The sequence below is a fragment of the Nicotiana tomentosiformis genome, chromosome 6 (genome assembly GCF_000390325.3).
Source record: "Nicotiana tomentosiformis chromosome 6, ASM39032v3, whole genome shotgun sequence".
Classification (NCBI taxonomy): Eukaryota; Viridiplantae; Streptophyta; class Magnoliopsida; order Solanales; family Solanaceae; genus Nicotiana; species Nicotiana tomentosiformis.
The window spans coordinates 109,314,913-109,337,108 of NC_090817.1; the positions used below are offsets into that span (position 1 = coordinate 109,314,913).

General features: G+C 40.0%; 1 protein-coding gene across 1 annotated transcript; it reads right to left on the reverse strand.

Moving 5' to 3' along the window:
• Window positions 1–5,141: 5,141 nt before the first annotated feature.
• LOC138894565 (pentatricopeptide repeat-containing protein At5g15340, mitochondrial-like) lies at window positions 5,142–5,645 on the reverse strand. Its single transcript, XM_070179269.1, has one exon. It carries the CDS (start codon window positions 5,643–5,645, stop codon window positions 5,142–5,144), a length of 504 nt encoding a protein of 167 aa, XP_070035370.1.
• Window positions 5,646–22,196: the final 16,551 nt, after the last annotated feature.

Here is a 22,196-nt window from a genome sequence, read left to right on the forward strand (position 1 = left end):
GTAGCTAGCCTAACCCCGAAAAAGTAGTGACGAGGGGTTGATGTCGACACTTACTAGAGGTCCAATAAAGCAGTATGCTAAATCCTAAATAGATATAAAGCACAACAGTAATTGTAGGATGAAACGGTAACCAGCATTATCTTTCAAAATATCTTTTAGCGATATAAACTTCTCAATCTCGTATCCTATCTCAAAAGCTCGGGAAATATCAAGTGCCAATATCAAATGAATAAGATATACCATATAAAATGCAAGGCATCAGTGCAAGGAAAATCTCATGAATATTCGGATTGCTAGCAATATAACGCACGATTATGCCGTATCGTACGACCCGATCTTATAAGGAATATGATATTGCCGAGGCGAATGGTCCAATCCCATAATAACATGTACACTGCCGAGAGTCGAGCGGCACGAACGATAGATGCATCTATTATACTGCCGAGGATAACGGTCCGCTCCCATAAGAGTGTGGTGCAAACTCTTGCCAAGGCGAACGAACCCGGTCTCATTAGAATAAGAAAATTAAACGGGTCCTTGACCCCACTCATGAATATATATATGTAAGTTATGAGGTTTTAAGGAAAACTTTGCAATTAGTACGCACAACGCGGATGAAATTCATAAGGGAAGCACAAATTATTCTGCTGATTATCAAGTAGCTCGTCACATCTCTACAATAGCGAGTCTATCACCCTATGTAAGTCTAGTCTCAAGTCGTAATGCGAAATAAAGGAATTAAACGAGCAAAGATGTCTCAAATAGTACAATTATAGAATGGCATGAACCTAAGTCTACCGGGACATAATCAAGAATTCTAGCATACGCACGGACACTCGTCACCTCATACGTGCGTAACTCCCACAACATGTAGCACATAAGAATATAACACCTACGGGGTAAATTTTCCCTCACAGAATTAGACAGGAGACTTACCTCGCTCGAAAATTCGACAACTGACTCCAACGCCACTCTAACACCTCAAATCGATGCTCGTTGCTCCAAAACTAGTCAAACAATATGCAAACCAATAAAAATATACTCTAATACTTTAAAAGAATCAATTTATAACAATTCTCAAATCCGCTCGAAAAGTCAATAAAGTCAATCATCGGGCCCATGTGCCTGGAACCCGACAAAACTCACAAAATCCGATAATCCATTCAATTCCAAGTTCAACCATACTAGTTTCACTCAAATCCGACTCCGAATCGACGTTCAAAACTCAAACATTCACTCTATGAAACTTTAGACAAAAACCCCCTAATTATCTTTTTAAATCATCAACCAAATACTAAAAATAAGGATAGATTAATGAAATATAATCAAAACCGAGTAGAGAACACTTACCCTAATCCATATGGAGAAAATCACTTTAATCCGAGCTACACAACTCCAAATATGATAAAATGGCCGAAACACCTGAAATATAGCTTCTGCCCAGGTGTTTACCCTTCACGATCGCGAAGCACAACTTTTCTCAGCTCAAAATTTCCTTTCGCGATCGCGGAAAACCAATCGCAATCGCGAAGAACAAGCTGCTCAACTCCTTCAGACATCGTCTAGTATAATGGTCATAACGTTTTGTACAAAACTCCAAATGACAAATGGTTTGACTTTCTGACAATTATGTGCGATCGTGATGCATACTGCTATAGTCAAAAATCAACAATTAAAAATGGCCTAGAAATGGTCCGAAATCACTCTGAAACTCACCCGAGCCCCTCGGGACCCAGTCCGAACATACCAACAAGTCCCAATACCTTATAAAACTTATCCAAAGGCTAAAAATGCCACAAAGAACATAAAAATCATGAATCGACGATAAAAATCTTTCTTTCAACTTTCAAACTTTCAAACTTTGACGAACGCATCCGAATTATATCAAAACATTTCAGAATGACGCCAAACTTTACGCACAAGTCACAAATCACGATAAAAACCTATTCCAAGGCTCGAAACCCCAAACGGATATCGATATCACCAAAGTCCACCTCAAACCAAACATAGGAAATTCTAAAACCTTCAAAATGCCAACTTTTCACAATAAGCGCCGAAATGCTCCCGGGCGACCCGATATTTAACCCGAACATACGCCCAAGTCCGAAATAATCATACGAACCTATTGGAACCTTCAAATCCCGATTACGAGGTCATTTACTCAAAAGTCAAACCTTAGTCAATTCTTCCAACTTAAAGCTTCCGAAATTAGAATTTTCCATCTGAATCAACTCTGAACTTCCCGAAATTCGATTCTGACTATGCGTATAAGTCATGAAACATGAAGTGAAGCTACCCAAGGCCTCAAACTATCGAGCGACATGCTAGAGCTCAAAATGACCGGTCGGGTCATTGCAATACTCCCGTCAATTCGGCAACCTTTTATGTGCTTAATCTCTTTATCCATATATTCTATTTCAAAAATATTTAAATTGATAAAAAATATCCAAAGGAAAATTAGCAAACCATCACAATGACATCAATGCTTCCCTAAGACCTACCAATGTCTAATAAGAGTATTAAAACCTCTCAAAAAACAATTACTATCCATAATCCAACTATTTTTCAATGAGTAAAGTGTAGAAAATTCATTGAGGAGAAGTAAAGAAGTAGTCGCCACGTGCCCAGATGATCACTTTATTTAGGAAATACGTTATTTATATTATTTTTAGAATTATATTACAGTCAAATATAGAGTAATAGTACAAGCTTAACGTACATGTGAGTAATTAAGTGGTGGAACAATTAATAATTACAGTGAATTTGTGAAGGGATAAAATTGCACTTTTGATTTAAATGAATATTAAATAAACTTAGTCAAATATCACAAATACTAAAATTACTATTTACCAATACTGGAGGGACCAAAAATACTATTAACCTTTTATCAAATATGTTAGTACAAAAATAAAATATAAAGGTTAAAATGATATTACTTGACAGAAAGAGTTTTGTAGCTCTCCTGGTCGGAGGCCCTTAGATTTCCTAGTTAGACGATGGATTCGAACACCGATGATGCATATGTTTGAGTAAAGTTTTTATGTGCCTTGTCCTATCCCATCGGCTAAAATATCTATGTCCTCTTCCGTATCATTATCAGGACACAAGATTTTGTTAAAACTCAAAATTTGAATTCTCACTATCAGTAGACTTACTTTGAATTTTAGTCAGATTTTCACTATCAGGTCACTTGTTTTATAAACTGTAGCATATAGCATCAACAATAAATTCAGTGATTTTTCATAAGTGGGGATCTGGAAAGAGTATAATGTACGCAGTCGTGCCCCTATCCAAGAAGGGTATAGAGGTTGTTTTCGATAGCCGATTGGCTAGAGAATGGATAAAAAAAAAAAGGCAACAAGTAGGAACAACAACAAGATAAAAATAAGACTGAAGCCAAGAAAGCAGTTAAATTCTAGACAATATAGCAATCTATGAATAAAGGGATAGAATACTAACACTAATGCTAGCAAACTGAATAATATAAAGAGAAACGCTCGACTACCCACTAGCCTTTTATCTTAATCTTCGACCTCCACACCCTCCTATATAGGGACATGTCCTCAGTCAGCTCCAGTTACGCCATGTCCAACCTAATCACCTCTCCCCAATACTTCTTAGGCCTACTTCTACCCCTCATGATGCCCACTAAGGCTAACCTCTCGCACCATCTAAGTGGGGCTTCTATGCTTCTCCTCTTAACATGCTCAAACCATCTCAACCTCGCCTCCCATATTTTATCCTCTACAGGGGCCACTGCCACCTTATACCAAATAACTTCATTCCTAAGTGTATCTCATCTGGTATGCCCACACAACCACCTTAACATCCTCATCTTATTTACTTTCATCTTCTGGACATGAGAGTTCTTGATAGGCCAATACTATGTTGCATACAACATAGTCGGTCTAACTACTACCTTGTAGAACTAACCTTTAAGTCTCAACGGCACATTCTTATCATACAAGACACCAGAAGCGAGTCTCTACATCATTCATCTTGATATGATACGATACTTAACATCCTCATCAATCTCTCTGTTACCTTATATTATAGATACAAGGTATTTGAAACTCTCTCTCCTACGGATGACCTGTGTATCAAGACTCGCACTCTTGTCCGCTTCCTAGGTAATTTTGCTGAACTTGCAGTCCAAGTACTCCGTCTTAGTCCTGCTCAGCTCGAAATCTTTAAACTCAAGAGTCTGTCTCCAAACCTCTCGTCTGTCGTCGACACCTCCTCGTGTCTCGTCAATCAGAACTATATCATCTGCAAATAACATATACCATAGAACCTTCCCTTGAATGTGCCGCGTCAATGCGTCCATCGCCAATGAAAACAAAAACGGGCTAAGGGTTGATCCCGTATACCACCCCATCACAACCGGGAAGTGTTCTAAGTCTCCTCTCACTGACCTCACCCGTATAATAGCTCTATCATACATGTCCTTAATCACTCTAATGTAGGCTACAGGCACACCTTAAGCCTCTATACACCTCCACAGAACATCTCTCGGGACTTTGTTGTATGCTTTCTCTAAGTCAATGAACACCATATATAAATACTTTTTCATTGCCCTATACTGATCCCCCAATCCCATCACCAGATGAATGACTTTCGTATTCGAACGACCCAACATGAAATCGAACTAGTTCTCGGTAATAGAAACATTCCTTCTCACCCTCCCTTCCACCATCCACTCCCAAACTTTAATCGTATGACTATGCAGCTTGATACCCGTATAGTTATAGCAATTTTAGATATTACCTTTGTTCTTGTATAATAGAATCATCGTACTCCACCTCCATTAGTCAGGCTTCCTCTCCGTCCTAAAAATGACGTTGAACAACCTAGATAGTCATTCCAAGTCAGCCTTAGTTGCGCTCTTCCAGAATTTTACGGGGATCTTGTCTGACCCGGTCGCTCTATCCATGCTCATCCTACGCATCGCCACCTCGACCTTCCCTATACTTATGTGCCTACAGTACCCAAAGGCCTGATGACTCCCAGCATGCTCCAAGTCACATGACACAATATCCATGTTCCCCTATCATTCAAGAATTTATGGAAGTATGACTGCCACCTCTGCCTAATCTGAGCCTCATCCATCAGTACTCTACCATCCTCGTCTTTTATGCAATTCACTTGATGGCCAGATCACGTGTCTTCCTTTCTTTCATTAGGCATTCCCCCAGCTCAAGGTTTTTATGGACACTGCATGACCCCAATAGTGATCCCAACACAACTTCATGGGGGGCAATCAACATTCTTCTGATTCTGGACTCTGCTTCTTCAAGATGTCCTGCCCGACCCAAAAGATCCACAATGCAAGAATAGTTCTCTGCAGAAAGCTTTATTCCATATGATGATTCAAGGCTATAGAATAAGTGTCGACCTTGAACAACTAAACCTGAGTGACTACAAGCACTTAACAAAGATGCAAATGTTACATCATCTGGTTTGACCTCTCTAAACATCTGAGCAAACAAATGCAATACCATATCTCCCTTTCCCTGCATTGCCAGTCCGCTTAGCATGGTATTCCATGTAACTATGTTCCTTCGAGGCATCACCTTGAAAACTCGAAAAGCATCATCAATCCTCCCACATTTAGCATACATGTTAATCAAGGCAGTTGCCACCATTATATCGATTTCATGTTTTATCATATTCAAAGCATACAAATGTCCCCGCCTCTCTCTCCAAGCTCTTCATACAAATGTCCAAACGCCATTGTCTTAGCCGTAGTGACTGCTAACTTTGTCTTCTTCTTAGCCTTCTTATATCGCTCCCTGTTGGCCCTCTTCTCCACCTCGTCTATCATCTATACTAGCTTTTTATAAGCCGCTTTTTTGGCTTTCACTTTACCTTAGACTTCTTCATTTCACCATCAGTCCCCTTTGCGGTTACCAGAGAAAACCTTCGAGACCTCTAACACCTCTCTCGCAGCTTCTCTAATACAATTCACTGTCATAGTCCACATACAACCTGAGTCCCCACTACTCCTCCAAGCCTCCACAGCCAGTAACTTCTCCCTCAACACATGAGTTTTGTCCTCAGTCAAGGCACCCCACCTGATCCTAGGCAGACTGGACACAACCCTTTTTTCTCTTGTCCGCATGATCTTCAGGTCCATAACCAATAGCCTATGTTGGGTTGTGAGATTCTCACTCGGTATGACCTTACAGACCATACATAAACCTCTATCACACCTCCTGAGAAGTAGATAATCAATTTGGGTCTTGGCTATTGTACTTTGGAAGGTGACCAAGTGCTCCTCCTTCTTCGGGAAACACGAGTTAACAACCATCAAATCAAAGGCTTTAGCACTATCCAACAGCGAAGTTCTCCTCCATTCCTGTCTCCAAAATCGAAGCCGACATGTACACTGTCATAATCCCTAGACGATGCCCCAATGTGACCATTAAAATCTCCTCCTAAGATAATCTTTTTAGTGTACGAAATTCCCCCCCCCCCCCCCTCCCACTGACCCATCTATGTCCTCCCAGAAGCGCCTTTTGATCTTCTCGTACAAATCCACTTGAGGCGTACAGACACTAATTATATTCAAAGTAAATACTCCATAAACAGTAGCATATGTTTTATTTAAAGTTTTTGTATGCCTGGTCCTATCCCATCTTCTATGATACTACATATCTATCTGCTAAAAATCACATAATAAAGGGTATTGTACTTGTGGACCTCTTAGACTATACGGGTATTCTAAACCAATAGACTAAGAATCAAACTGCAAATATCAAGAGCAAGAATCATGCTGCTATATATTCTTTTCCGATGAAGTTGAATTAATGATGAGCTTTTGAATGCTTATTTGATGTTTGAAAGTATTTCCATGAACTCAAAATCTGAAGTCTTCGTCGATATGTTTTTGAGTACACTAACGTGTATTATAAACATAGCACTAATTTGAGTTTTAGTTAGACTCTCACTATCAAGCTACATGTTTTTTTTAGACTCAAAATTTTTGAATATAGTATTTCTAATATAGTTTCAGTTTTTGTTTGACTCTCAGTCCACATGATTTTATTAGGACTAAAGTTCAAGATTCAAAATTAGTGTAAGTTTTTTACTAGTACTAATTAGAGGCGAACCTAGTATTTCTAAAATATGGGTGCACCACTAAAATAAGGAGAAAAAAAAGTATTAAGTGAAAATTGATCCATATTCCCTATGACTATCAAGACACATGTTTTTATTAAGACTTAGATTTGAAGTCTTCGTCAATATGGTTTTTAGTACAATGAGGCGTGTATTATAAACATAGCATTAATTTGCGTCTTAGTTAGACTCTCGCTATCCAGCTACATATTTTTATTAAGAGTCAAATTCATTTAATATAGTGTATACGGGTGAATTTGAGCTAATGGTGCATCCTAGCCTCCGACAAAATAAGCTAGGTTCGAGACATGGCAACAAAGGACCGAAATCGAGCTAAAGTCCCACCGGGCATGACGCCTGCCTTCGAGAATATCGAGACCATGGTCCCAGAATCGGTCTTATACTCGATCGACTTCGAAGGACATTGTTAGAGACACTTAGTATTTCTCTTAGAGCATGTGAATTATTTCTACCTGGTTTTGGGAGTTGTAATTGTTTGTATCGCAGTTTTTATTTATATTTCATGTGTTGAGGTTTGAGTTTAGTTTATATTCTGTTATTCCGCACAAATCTTAGGCTTATCTAGTCATAAAGACTAGGTGTCGTCACGATATTCTACGGAGAAAAATTTGGATCGTGACAGTAGACTATATAAACTCAGATAACAACTTAATCAACATTTATTTGAATCAGAAACATGACAAGTAATCACAAGTGGGCAATATCTTATCATAAACAGAAAATAACATTTCTATATTGGTTATAAGTATCATAAACGACTATAGTTCTCATAACGCATTAAACATGTTTATAATGTTCACATAAGATGAACAAAAGAGAAAAGTTAGAGGTATACTGACGTTTTGAAGGGCAGCAGACCAAACAAGGATATCTCTTAGTTTCTTAAGACCCCTCGGACAATCTAGCATAACCAACAGAAGACCGAAATATCTGTAACGGGCCGAATGTTACGGCGGGAATCTCGGCACGTATCGATACAGAACCGGCAATCAGCGAATCGGAAGATTTTTTACCTTTTATAGAGTTGTACCTAAAATAGGACTCCCTTACTATATAAAGGGGGTCTAATAATTCATTTGACACATTGTAACACGCACTCAAAATCAATACATTATTATTTTCTCTATCTTTAAGTTCTTGTTCTTTTTTTATCGACCGGCTCGAGAGCGATTATACCATCAAAGTTGAAACTATCCAATTCGTGTGGTTTGGATTTATTTATCTTTATTTATTCACTAGCAACTTAATTTATCGCTTTGTATCAAGTTAATCCGCATATCCTTAAAACCACTTACAAATTTAATTGTTATCCTATTTCGAAGGTAAATAGTTTGGCGCCCACCGTGGGGCGCTAAGGAAAATAGTGGCGATTTGATACAAATTTCCGTAACACACCTTATTTTACACTTGTTCTTTAAAGTGTCTTTGATTCCAGGTAAAAATTGAAATGTCAAACCCACAGTCTGCCCATCTAAACATAGATGCGAAGTCCAGCCACCATGGCGAGAACAACAATGCAGCACCTGGTAACGAGGTGCCCCCGGTCGATCTCGACGAAATTCCGGTGGCACACCCCATCGATGCCAGTTCGTATTTGGCCATCAACACAAATTTGCCTATCGACCCCGAGAACAGCATACGCGGGGAAGTCCGATTAATTGCCCAGAATACTTGCAATGGAGAAAATGATGGGATCATATTGCGAGTGATCTTCGAAATGTTACAGGCTTAATAGGCAGTGATAGCCCAGTTGAAAAACCAAAGTCGAGCGCCGAGCAGGGTTTGAGCCCGAGCCATCCCGGGAAGTCACCCACAGAAATGAACCGATCACAGAGAGGCCGAAAGAAAATTAATCAGGGACTAACCCCGAGATCATAAAAATGCTCGAGGAATTGATAAAACGGATAGCATCGGGGGAGAAGAAAATCGAAGCCAATAACAAAAAGTGGAAACCTACAATTCCAGGGTCGATCAAATCCCAATAGCACCTCCGATATTGAAGGGCCTGGATTCCAAGAAGTTTGTTCAAAAACTTTTTTCTTCGAGCGCAGCGCCAAAGACAATCCAAATAAAGTTCCGCATGCCCGATATACCTAAGAACAACGGAACGACCGACCCAAATGAGCATGTTACCTGCTACAGATGCGCCATCAAAGGGAACGACTTGGAGGATGATGAGATCGAGTTTGTCCTGCTGAAAATATTCGGGGAAACTCTATCCAAGGGAGTTATGATATAGTATCACATCCTACCTCCTAATTCTATTAACTCGTTTGTTATGCTTGTATATTCATTCGTAAAAGCACACGCCGAGGCTATCAAGGTCGAGACCAGGAAGTCAGACCTTTTAGAAGTGAAGCAGAGGGATAATGAGATTCTTAGGGAATTCGTGTCCCGATTTCAAATGGAACGGATGGACTTGCCTCCGGTCGCAGACGATTGTTCCATTCAAGCCTTCACCCAGGGACTCAATGTTCGAAGCTCATTGGCTTCACAGTAGTTGAAGCAACATCTGGTGGAGTACCCGACTGTAACTTGGGCCGACGTGCATAATCGATATCAATCAAAAATAAGGGTCGAAGATGCTCAACTCGGGGCCACTTCCGAGTCCATTTATCCCATCAGATCAATTGACAGAGTTAGGAGAGACATAGATCGTGAGCCAAGGTCGAACAGGGATTGGTATCAGCCATACAATGGAGACTGAAAAGGTAGTGGATCTGGGAAAAACCCCACAAAAAGTGAAATAATAAGTGATCGAGGTCAAAACAATCGGAGACTCATGAGCAAAACCAGTTTCGACAGGCCCATCGGGCCGAAAGAAGCGCCAAGGCTATCGGAGTACAACTTTAACGTCGACGTTGACGCCATCGTATCTGCCATTGGACGTATCAAGGACACCAAATGGCCTCGGCCTCCACAATTTGATCCAGCCCAAAGGGATCCTAAACTAATGTGCAACTATCATGGCACTCACGGTCACAGGACAGAAGATTGACGACAATTAAGAAAAGAAGTAGCCCGGCTATTCAATAACGGGCATCTTCGAGAGTTCCTCAGTGATCGAGCCAAGAACCACTTTAGGAACAGAGATTCTAGTAAACAGGTTGAACAGGAGGAACCTCAGCACATCATTAACATGATCATCGGTGGGGTCGATGTCCCCCAGGGGCTGCCTGAAGAGCACCAAAGTATCTATCATAAGGGAAAAACGGACTCGGGATTACGTTCTGGAGGGAACCTTATCTTTCAACGACGAACACGCTGAGGGGATCATGCAGCCCCACAATGATGCACTGGTAATATCAGTACTCATAAATAAATCTTGAGTTAAACGTGTGTTAATTGATCTAGGTAGCTCGGCCAACATCATCAGATAGAGGGTCGTGGAACAGCTCAGCCTACAGGATCAAATCGTGCTTGTTGTCCGAGTCCTAAACGGGTTCAACATGGCATGTGAGACTACTAAAGGGGAGATAGAAATACCGGTGAACACCGCCAGGACCGTTTAGAAAACAAAGTTCTATGTGATCGAGGGGGACAAAGGTACAATGCTCTGTTCGAAAGACCGTGGATTCACAACATGAGGGCGGTACCCTCAACTCTACACCAGGTGTTGAAGTTCCCAACGCCGGAAGGAATAAACATAGTTTACGGGGAACAACCGGCCTCCAAAGAGATATCCGTGGTCAATGAGATGGCCCCGCTATCAACACATACGGCACCAAAGAAGCTGAGTCCGGTCACCAAGGGAGAAACCAAATAGAAACAACTGACATTGGCTCTGTCCTAATCGGAGAAGCAGGAGATGGGTGAGGACGATGACTACGGGGTTCCCAGGTCTTTCGTAGCTCCCGATGACTCCGACGCTACCAAATCAACGGTCGAGGAACTGGAGCAAGTCGTACTGATCTAACACTCACCCGATGGAAAGGTATACCTAGGCATGGGGTTGAATCCCGAGCTCAGGAAAAATCTCATTCAATTTCTTATAGATAACAAAGATTGTTTCGCTTGGTCACACCTTGATATGATAGGGATCCCACCGGAAATAATCACTTACATGCTAAGCTTGGACCCGAAGTTCCACCCGGTCAAGAAGAAGAGAAGACCCTAGTCCGAGGTCAAACATGCTTTCATCAAGGACGAGGTATCTAAACTCCTTAAAATATGGTCCATACAGGAGGTAAAATACCCAAACTGGTTAGAAAACGTAGTAGTAGTCCCCAAAAAAGGGAACAAATTAAGAATGTGTGTAGATTATAAATATTTGAATAAAGCATGTTATAAGGAATATTTCCCTTTGCCTAACACGAGATTCTCAGTTTTCTCGATGCTTATTCCGGGTACAATCAAATTCGGATGGACCTGGATGATCAGGAAAAAACTTGCTTTATCACCAAGTACGGCACCTACTCTTATGATGTGATGTCGTTCGTACTAAAAAATATCGGCGCCACTTACCAACGCCTAGTAAATCGGATGTTCGAAGAGCAAATAGAAAAATCAATGGAGGTTTACATTGATGGTATGTTGGTTAAGTCCCTGCGAGCAGAGGACCATTTGAAACATTTGCAGGAAACCTTCAGAATATTGAAGAAATACAATATGAAGCTGAACCCAGAGAAATGTGCATTTGGAGTCGGGTCCGATAAATTCCTCGGATTCATGGTATCCAATCGGGGGATCGATATCAACCCCGATAAGATCAAGGCCATTGAAGATATCACTATTGTGGACAACGTGAAGGTCATACAAAGGTTAACCGGGCGCATAGCCACCTCGGGACGATTTATCTCGAGGTCTTCCGATAAGAGACATTGTTTTTTCTCACTGTTAGAGGAAAATAATAACATCTCGTGGAACCCAGAGTGCCAGCGGGCCTTGGAGGAGCTCGATCAATATCTCTCGAGTCCACCGCTGCTTCACACGCCGAAGATAGACGAACGGCTATACCTATACTTGGTAATATCGGAGATAGCGGTAAGTGGATTCCTGGTCCGGGTAGAGAAAGGTACGCAATTTCCAATTTACTATGTTAGCAGGACTCTCGACGAGGCCGAAACTATACCCTCACCTAGAAAAGTTGGCGCTCGCTTTGCTAAGCACCTCTAGGAAGCTAAACCCGTACTTCCAATATCACCCCATATGTGTCGTAACCACTTACCCATTGAGGAATGTAATGCATAAACCCGAGCTCTCGGAATGGTTGGCCAAATGGGTCGTAGAGATCAATGTGTACGACATCGAATATTGGCCTTGGACCGCCATTAAGTCTCAAATTTTGGCAGACTTTGTGGCTGACTTTACACCGACCCTAATACCCAAGGTCTAAAGAGAGTTGTTGTTGAACTCGGGGACCTCTTTGGGAATCTGGACCCTCTTTAAGGATGGCGCCTCAAATGCGAAGGGGTCCGGACTTGGAATTGTATTGAAACTGCCCGCAGGTAATATAGTTAGACAATCTATCAGGACTGTAAAATTAACTAACAATGAAACCGAGTATGAGGCCATGATTGCAGGTCTCGAACTGGCCAAAATCTTAGGGGCAGAGGTGGTCAAAGGTAAGTGTGATTCCCTCCTTGTGGTGAACCAAATTAATGGGACATTCGAAGTTAGAATAGAACATATGCAAAGGCACCTGGATAAACTGCAGGTAATATTACATTGGTTCAAATAATGGACTCTACAACACGTGCCTCAGGATCAAAACAGCGAGGTCGATGCCCTTGCCAATTTGGGATCGTCGATCGATGATGACGAGTTCAACTCGAGAGCGGTCGTGCAACTCATGAGATAGGTAGTGGAAGAAGGTCACACCTAGATAAACTCAATGAGCCTGACTTGGAACTCGAGAAACCAATATATAGAATATCTGAAGACAGGAAAACTACCTTCAGACCTAAAGGAAGTGAGAACTCTGCGTACGAAGGCGACCTGATTCATCCTGTCCGAAGAAGGTAGAACGCTTGATGGCCCACTCCTAATATGTCTAGGACCCGGAGACACCGAGTATGTTCTGAGGGAAATCCATAAAGGCACCTGTGAAAATCATTCGAGCGCCGAATCATTAGTTCAGAAAATAATCAGAGCTGGCTACTAATGGATCGACTTGGAAAAGGACGCGAAGGAGTTCGTACGAAAATGCGACGGGTGTCAGAGGCATGCTCCGATGATTCATCAGCCTAGGGAGCTTCTACATTCGGTCTTGTCTCCTTGGTCGTTCATGAAATGGGGAATGGACATTGTTGGCCCCCTTCCATGGGCACCCGATAAGGCTCAATTTATATTATTTATGACTAACTATTTTTCTAAATGGGCGGAAGCCCAAGAGTTTGAGAAAGTCATGGAGAAGGAAGTCATTGATTTAATCTGGGACTACATAATATGTCGGTTCGGAATACCGGCCGAGATCGTGTGTAATAATGGGAAGCAGTTCGTCGACAGTAAAGTAAACAAGTTTCTGGAGGATCATAACATCAAAAGAATCCTGTCGACACCCTATCACCTTAGTGGGAACGAGCTAGCGAAGTCCACGAATAAAATCATACTCCAAAACCTCAGAACGAGGCTCAAGGTAGGCCCACTTGTTCCCAAAGACGGACTCTTCTTCGGTATCTCTAAGTCACCCAATCCGGTGACGTCCTCCGTGGCAGTGGAATCCACGCCATCAAGAAAACTGTGTAAAGGGTCATCCACCCCATGGGCCCCTCGTTGGGGCGTTCTTTCACCGTTTGGGCCTCATTGTACATAGATTCAGTAAATGAGGGTGACTCGGTGATATCTATCACAACGAGTGCCTCCTTCGGGGCATTGTCCACATCCCGAGAAGCCTCGGCCCCGGCCTCCTCATCGACCTCGTTAGCTTGAGGCAGATCAGCCTCAGAGTTCTCCGGTTCGAAGCCCCCTGCCCTTTGGGCTGCGATGGCACGCGAGCCACTAGAACAAAGGGTTCTTCTTCTTCTTTGGATTTGTCTCTCAGCCTATAGAGCGAATCCGAGGATGGTATCCGGGCACTGGTGCTTTATTTTGACTTGTGCACCATCTTTCTTCTTATTTTCTTTTTCTTCGAGGTCGGGGAACTCGGAGCCCTTTTTTTTTTCTTTTCTTCTTATCGGCCTGTCTCGGAGCAGGGGACTCGATAGGTAAGTCATCGCCACCAACTGGAGGCCTCAGCTCGACATCCTTAGATAAACCTGCATAAAGAAGTAAAGGGAGTAAAGTCTTAATATTAAAAGAGGAATCCTAATAGTACCTACTCGAGAAAGAAGCCTCACCATGGGAACGGGCCTCCCAACGGTCCTTCGAGAGCTTGCGCCACTAGCGCTCGGAATACGGCATCTGTCATATGATACCCTCGACCCACTCCTTGTATCGAGGGACAACATTTGGGACCCGAGCAACGGTTGTACCACCACAAAGCACCAATAAGGAAAAGAGAAGTAAGTGTAAAATTGACATTCGAAAGTAAATCGTACTTAAGTGAGGTATTTCACTTCTCGGGGAATGGCCTGCACTCGGCTGGGATTAAGTCTGAAGTCATCACTCGAACAAAACAGCCTTGCCAGCCCCGATCCCAGTCCTCATCAATACTTGAGAACGGGGCTTTATTGGCCCATCGCATTAGCTTTATCAATACCCCTCCCCCTCGCAGAAGATTCGGAGACTGTATAAGCGTAGAAGATGGTCGGTGGTGAACGAGCATCCATTGAATTTGTTCACAAAGAACCGGAGGGGGATCACGATCCTCTAGAGCGATGGGTGAATCTGGCCTAGGCACACGTTGTACCTCTGCAAAAATCCAAAATGACCGGATCCATTGGGCCCAATGTAAAGGGATAAGTGTGAACACTTAGGTATCCCTCGACATGGGTGGTAATGGCTTCATTGGGGTCAGGGACCGCTATGTCCTTATCAACCCAGTTGCAGTCTCTTCAGATTGTGGGGAGGATCTCTTCGGTGATCGAGCAGATGTATCTCAAGACCTCCTCACGTCGGCCTTGTACGGACGAAGGCTTTTTGACATTGAAATCGACGTGGACCGAGCATCCCCTGGGGATGAATATTTTAAAAGGGGATTCAAGTACTGGTTCATCGACGGAAGCGCGCGAAACGGTCTCCTCGGTTTTAGTAGCTGGTCGCGAAGTAGAAGGATTTTCTTTCTGGGGAACGGTTTTGGAAGTTTTTTCCATTTCTTAAAAAAATGGAGGAAAGCCTGAGAAAGGTGGAGAAAGAAATGAAGATTTAAGGATTAGACATTTTGGCTTGAGATAAAGATAGGTAAAAATTCTCGCAAAGGATCTCAAATAACCGGAGTAAAAGTGCTAGAAAGTATTTAAATCTTAAAGGTACGATGGTAGCAGGTTTGGATGTAAAGTTAAAATGAACAAAGGATGGGGTATTTATAGTATTCTAGCGGCGTTTCGCATCCAGGGACGGTGGACCGGCGGGTGACATGCATTTAATGCCATTAAGACTTGACTGACGAGACATTTCAGTTATTTTGTCATTTCTGTCACAGTGTATCGAAGTGAGAATCGAAAGCTCATATCATTTCTCGTCGTTTGCTCTCTGAAAAATGAGGGGACTATCTGTATACGGGTGAAATAGAGCTCATGGTGCATCCTAGCCCCCGACAAAATAATCTAGGTTCGATACATGGCAACAAAGGGCCGAAATCGAGCCAAAGTCCCACCGGACATGACGCCTGCCTTCGAGAATATCGAGGTCATGGTCCCGGAATCGATCTTAGACTTGATCAACTTTGAAGGACATTGTCGGACAATCCAGCATAGCCAACAGAAGACCGAAATATCCGTAACCGGCCGAATGTTATGGCGAAAATCTCGGCACGTATCGATAAGGAACCGGCAATCAGCGAATCGAAAGATTTTTTTACCTTTTATAGAGTTGTACCTAAAATAGGACTCCCCTACTATATAAAGGGGGTCTAATAATTCATTTGACATATTGTAACATGCACTCAAAAGCAATACATTATTATTTTCTCTGTCTTTAAGTTCTTCTTCTTTTTTTGATCGACACCGGTCGTGGTGAGCCCGGCTCGAGAGCGATTATAGCATCAAAGCTGAAACTATCCAATTCGTATGGTTTGGATTTATTTTATCTTTATTTATTCACTAGCAACTTAATTTATCGCTTTGTATCAAGTTAATCCGCGTATCCTTAAAACCACTTACGATTAGCGTAAGTTTATTACTAGTATTAATCAAAAGCGGATCTAGTATTTTTAAAATATGAGTGCACTACTAAAGAAAGACGGAAAAAAAGTATTAAGTGGGAATTAATCTTATTCCCTATCACTATCAGGACACATGTTTTTATTAAGACTCAAAAATTTTAAGTCTTCGTCAATAAGTTTTTGAGTACAATGAGGCGTATATTATAAACAGTAGCATTAGTTTGAGTTTTAGTTAGACTCTCACTATTAGGCTATATGTTTTTATTAAGACTCAATATTTTTGAATATAGTAGTCTTATTTTGAATTATAGTTTGACTCTTAGGCCCCATGATTTTATTAAGACTTAAAATCAAGATTCAAAATTAGTGTAAGCCTATTACTAGTGTTAGTCATGGCCGGATCTAGTATTTTAAAACATGAGTGTACCTCTAAAAAAAAAAAGGGAAAAAGTATTAATTGAAAATTGATCCCTATTTCATATTACTATCAGGACACGTGTTTTTATTAATATTCAAAATTTGAAGTCTTCATATGTTTTTGAGTACACTGGAGCGTGTATTATAAACAAAAGCATTACTTTCAGTTTTAGTTAGACTCTCACTATCAGGCTACATATTTTTATTAAGACTCAAAAATTTTGAATATAGTAGTATTATTTTGAGTTTTAGTTTGATTCTTAGGCCACATGATTTATTAAGTACTAGTACTAGTTAGAGGTGGATCTAGTATTTTTAAAATATAGGTGCACCGCTAAAAAAAAGTACTAAATGAGAATTGATCCCTATTCCTTTGGATAAATAACTCAGTATTCAGTCAAGTGCACCATTCAATATTTGTGGACCATCGGTGCTAACATATAATATTAGACTAATTCTAGAAAATACATACATAAAATATCTAGTTTGGCGAAGAGATCATGGGTTCACGTGCCCCATAAATTACCTATACATCCGCCCTTGGTACTAGTCTTTGACTCTTTGGACCCAAATAATAGCCTATTTGTAGGGTGTTTGGCTAAGCTTATAAGCTGGCTAAACTAGCATATAAGAACCTTTTGGCTGATTTACGCGTTTGGTAAACATCTAAAGTGCTTATAAGCTAAAATCAGGCATAATTAAGTCATACGTTGGTATAACGACCCGACTTATTGTTTTAAGAATTAACGCCCCATTCATCGATTTAAGGTCCCGAGCAACTTCGTAATACGTATTATGACTTGCATGTGCGGTCGAGTTTGATTTTCGGAAGATTCGGAAGAAAATTGAAAGAACAATTCTTATTTTTTAAGCTTAAATGAAAAGAGTTGACTGGAATTTGACTTTTTAGCAAATCTCGGAATGGAGTTTTGATAATTTCAATAGTTTTGTATGGTGATTTCGAACTTAAGCATACGCCCGGAATTGGCGTATAGAATAAATTGAAGCATTTTGGCGAAAGTTGGAAAAATGGAATACGAAAATTTGACCGAGAGTTGACTTTTTGATATCTGGGTTGAAATCCGATTCTGGAAATTTGAACAGGTCTGTTATATCATATAAGATTCTCGTACAAAATTTGAAGTCAATCGGAGTTGTTTTGATTTAAACCGGCATCGATTTCGCAATTTGGAAGTTCATAGTTCATAAGCTTGAATATGGGTTGCGATTCGTAGGATCGGGGTAGTTTTGATATTGTTATGTGTGATTTGATACGCCGAGTAAGTTCGTATTATGTTATGGGACTTGTGGTATATTTGAACGGGATCCCGAGTAGCTCAGGTGAGTTTCGGGGTGAGTTTTGAGCTAGTCGGGGCATTTCGCCACTCTGACGATGTTATGGAACAGTTGAAGTGTGAAGGGCACATTTTAGAGTGCGGAAGTGAGGCTGTAAACTCCCAAAGTGCGGGGGCAGTAGTAATTATGCGTACCACACTTGAAAATGTGCGGACCGCAGTTGAAATTATGCAGTCCGCAGAATTCTTCTCGTGGCTGCAGAAAGGGGATTCTGCAGGTTTGCTAATCTGACTTCGGAAGCTTATATCCTTTAATTTATAAGGAATTTGGAGATGATTCAAAAACAAACGTTGTAGCCTTTGAATCTAGTTTACAGAAAGATATACCATTAATCATTTGGACATTTGTGGAGAACGTTATGGCCAATTTACGGAAGCTTGGTAGTGCAGTCACTGCTGAAGTGCGGCCGCACAATTTGGATTGCGGCCGCAGAACCTGGGATGTGCGACCGCACAAGAAAATGTGCGGTCAGCACAATGAGAGGTCAGATTGTGTACTATATAAATGAGGGTTTGGGTATTATTTCACATTTGCACTTTGGGAGCTCGGTTTGTGGCGATTGTTCATGGGATTTTCAAAAAATTCTTCGGGGTCAGTTATTCTAACTCGGTTTTGGCTATATTACATGAATCCATTGTTATTTTTATCATTTAATCAGTGAATTGAGTTGAAAATTTGGAAAAAATTGTAAACTTTTCAAAAACGAAAAATATAGATTTGGAGGACGATTCATTATCGGAATTTAATAAAATTAGTACGGTTGAACTCGTATCGGAATGGGTGTTCGGATTTCATGAAAATTATGTCAATTCTGAGAGGCGGGTCCTGCGTTGACTTTTGGTTGACTATTTAATGTGAAATTCTAAGTCGACATTTTATTATCCGAAATTATTTTCGATGTATTTTAATGAAGTTATACAATTAATTTGGATAGATTTGAGCTGTCCGGAAGTCAATTCAAGCAAGAAGGATATTTTGGAATATCGGCCTAACTCCGTAAAGGTAAGTATCTTGCCTAACCTTGTGGGGGGAATTTTCTCTTAGGCATTGAGTCTTATGTGGAAATTGTGTGATTGAAAACCATGTACGCGACGTGACGAGTACGTACTTGGTTTATATGTGCAAATTATGTCGGTTAAAATTCGTAGACACCCTTATGTATTAAATTGGAAAATTGTTGGGACTTATTAAATGTAATAACCTGAAGTATTTTGATATAGTTATTAATTATGGGATTGAAGAATTAATTATATATATATATATATATATATATATATATATATATAGTTATTGGGCCTAAGCTAGTGGAAGAGAATGTATTATAGTATACTCTCTCCGTTTCAATTTATGTGAACCTATTTCCTTTTTAGTCTGTGCCAAAAAGAATGACCATTTTCCCTATTTTAAAACAATTTACCTTTATACAATGATTTATAGCCACATAAAATATATCTGCCTCATTTTATACCACAAGTTCAAAAGTCTTTTCTCTTTTCTTAAATTCTGTGCCCAGTCAAATAGGTTCACATAAATTGAAACGGATGGAGTATAAGAGAATGTATTATAGTATATAAGATAATGTATTGAATAAGTGGCTAGTGGGCTAATTAGACCTTATAAATTGAGAATTTGGAAATAAGTGACTTTGACTTTTTTTTGATAATAATAAGCAAGTGGACCAAGCCCATCCCTGACGTGAGATTTAAGAGGTTATAAATATATTACGGCTTATATTTGACAATAGTAAAAACATTAACTCTAAAGAGGCACCATCAGCCGTAACTAACTGGGGAGCATATAGCAGATAAAATAATACAAAGAGGCTTTGAAACAATGATGCACAGTAATTGGAAGAGACAAAGTATTGTTGTTAAGTTGACTAACTTCTACGTGAGAAGCTTGTGAAGGAACCTAAGTGATCGGGTAGTTGAAGCAGTTGAAGAAGGAATCTAAGTGATCAGGTAGTTAAAGAAGTTGAACGAAGTGCTCGAGGTGACGCGTTTGATATTCCTGCACGAGTACTGTGAGTAATAATTTTATCACAATTTATGTTTTCATAACCTGCATGATTTATATATGATTTTGAAAATAAATGTATTACCGATGCTTTAAAATTGCATGTGGGACAAGTCCTTTACTTGATATGCTACCGAACATTTTACTTGAAATGTTTACCGATTAATCTAACTATTTTCACCGTTTCTAGATATGTTTTACCGTTACTTGAGAGGTTACAGTTATTTGAATTATTCTCACTATTACTAGACATGTTTTACTGTAACTTCAAACATGATTACCGTTACTGAAATAAAATTTCAAGATTTGATAAGAAATGATATGCCATTTATTATTTTGAAAATGCTTTTGTACGAGTATTTACTATTTACAAGAAAGAGTATAAATGCGAGGAGACTTTGAAGGATCTCATAGCTAACGGCGGGTTCGTTAGACCTGGTACACTTTGTATTTACAGATTACCGATTACAGTTATAGCCCCCGCTAATGGGAAGATAGAACTAGCATACATTAACAGTTTTCCTCAAGTAGGGACCTACAGTTATATTTGACTCCTTTCACGAAGGGGTCCACACAGTAATACAGATTACATGATCCTTTCTTGAAAATCTCCCAAACATAATGATTTGCTATGAGATAGTGCTTACCGAATTGTTAAATTGATTTATGTTATAGGAATCGCATGATGATACTGATTATTGTTTATTATTTTTCAAAGGGCATTCTTAAGATATTTTCTATATAATATACTAGCATGTTTTCTGACTTGTTCCCAAATAAAAATAGTTATGGTTAAGTGTTATTACTCACTGAGCTAGCGACTCACTTCCCTGCTATTATTTTTACAGAAGCAGCAGTAGGCGCAAGCGAGAATTTCGTTAATTAGAGTACACGAGTTGACAGTTCCTGGTGAGCCCCGCATTTATTCGCGTGGGCAAGGATTGTTATTTATTTGTTATAGTATCTTTCTTGAAACTATTAGAGGCGCTCCATAGTCATTTTTATGAGTATCACGAGTATTCTTTTATTTATATAGACTTGTGACTCGTATTAGACTTTCCGATCGTATTTTTGGAGATGGAGTTAGTATTATTGTGTTGGGAGTACTTCGTTGATGAGGATTATAACTTGTTTTGGTAGATATTGGTTGGTTGTGTTGTTAATTTCTAAGACAGGTTTATTTTTGGATGGTCCTAAAACAGGTGAAACTCTGTCCGATCTTCTATAAAATACCGATGAGGTTTACTTGGGAACACTTGCTCCTAAGCGCTGGTCATGATCCTAAAATTGGGTCGTGACAAAATTAGTATCAGAGCGTAGGCTTTAAGTCCCGGTTCATGGAGCAGTGTTTAGTAGAGTCTTGCTCATGGGTATGTAGGCGCCCATATTTATGATCTTGAGGCTACTAAACATTTAGGATGTTTTCCCTTCTTTCATTCATCATTCGTGCATTAAGCTGAATCAAATTTATTCTTAGGATATCCCTTTCGCAAATGGCCAGGACACGAGTATCCTACTCTGTTGGATGACACTTTTGACTTGAAACTTTTGAATAAAATATATGTGATTGAGAGTATCCTTGAGTACGTGGAATGTTGTGTGCATTGGTTCTTTCTAAGAATTGACAAGTGATTATTTTTGGGGCAACTCTAGTTAGAAAAGAACCCATGGAAAAAAAATTAAGAAATTAGAGAAGTAGTCAAAATTTTGGACGTTGAGACTTCAAGGGAACAGTTAAGTGATCTGCGAATCTTTTTTTTTTTTTCTTCTTCTTTTTTTGTTCCTTCCTAAAAGTGATTTATTCAACAATTGATATTGTGGAGACAATTACTCGTTGTGAGTCTGATAAGATAGGTAAAGAATTGAATGAGAAAGCAAAAAGTGTAATAGTTTAACCACGTCAAGGATGTTGTACCTAGTGGTGAAAGTCAATTTGAAGAAGGTATTTATATCAACTTAATGCCTCTAGAAGTATTTTTTTTTTAATTCAAAAATTATTCGTTAAAGCTTAAAGAGAATCCAATATGGTGATATATTTTTCCCAATGGTGGAGAGGAAATTTTGT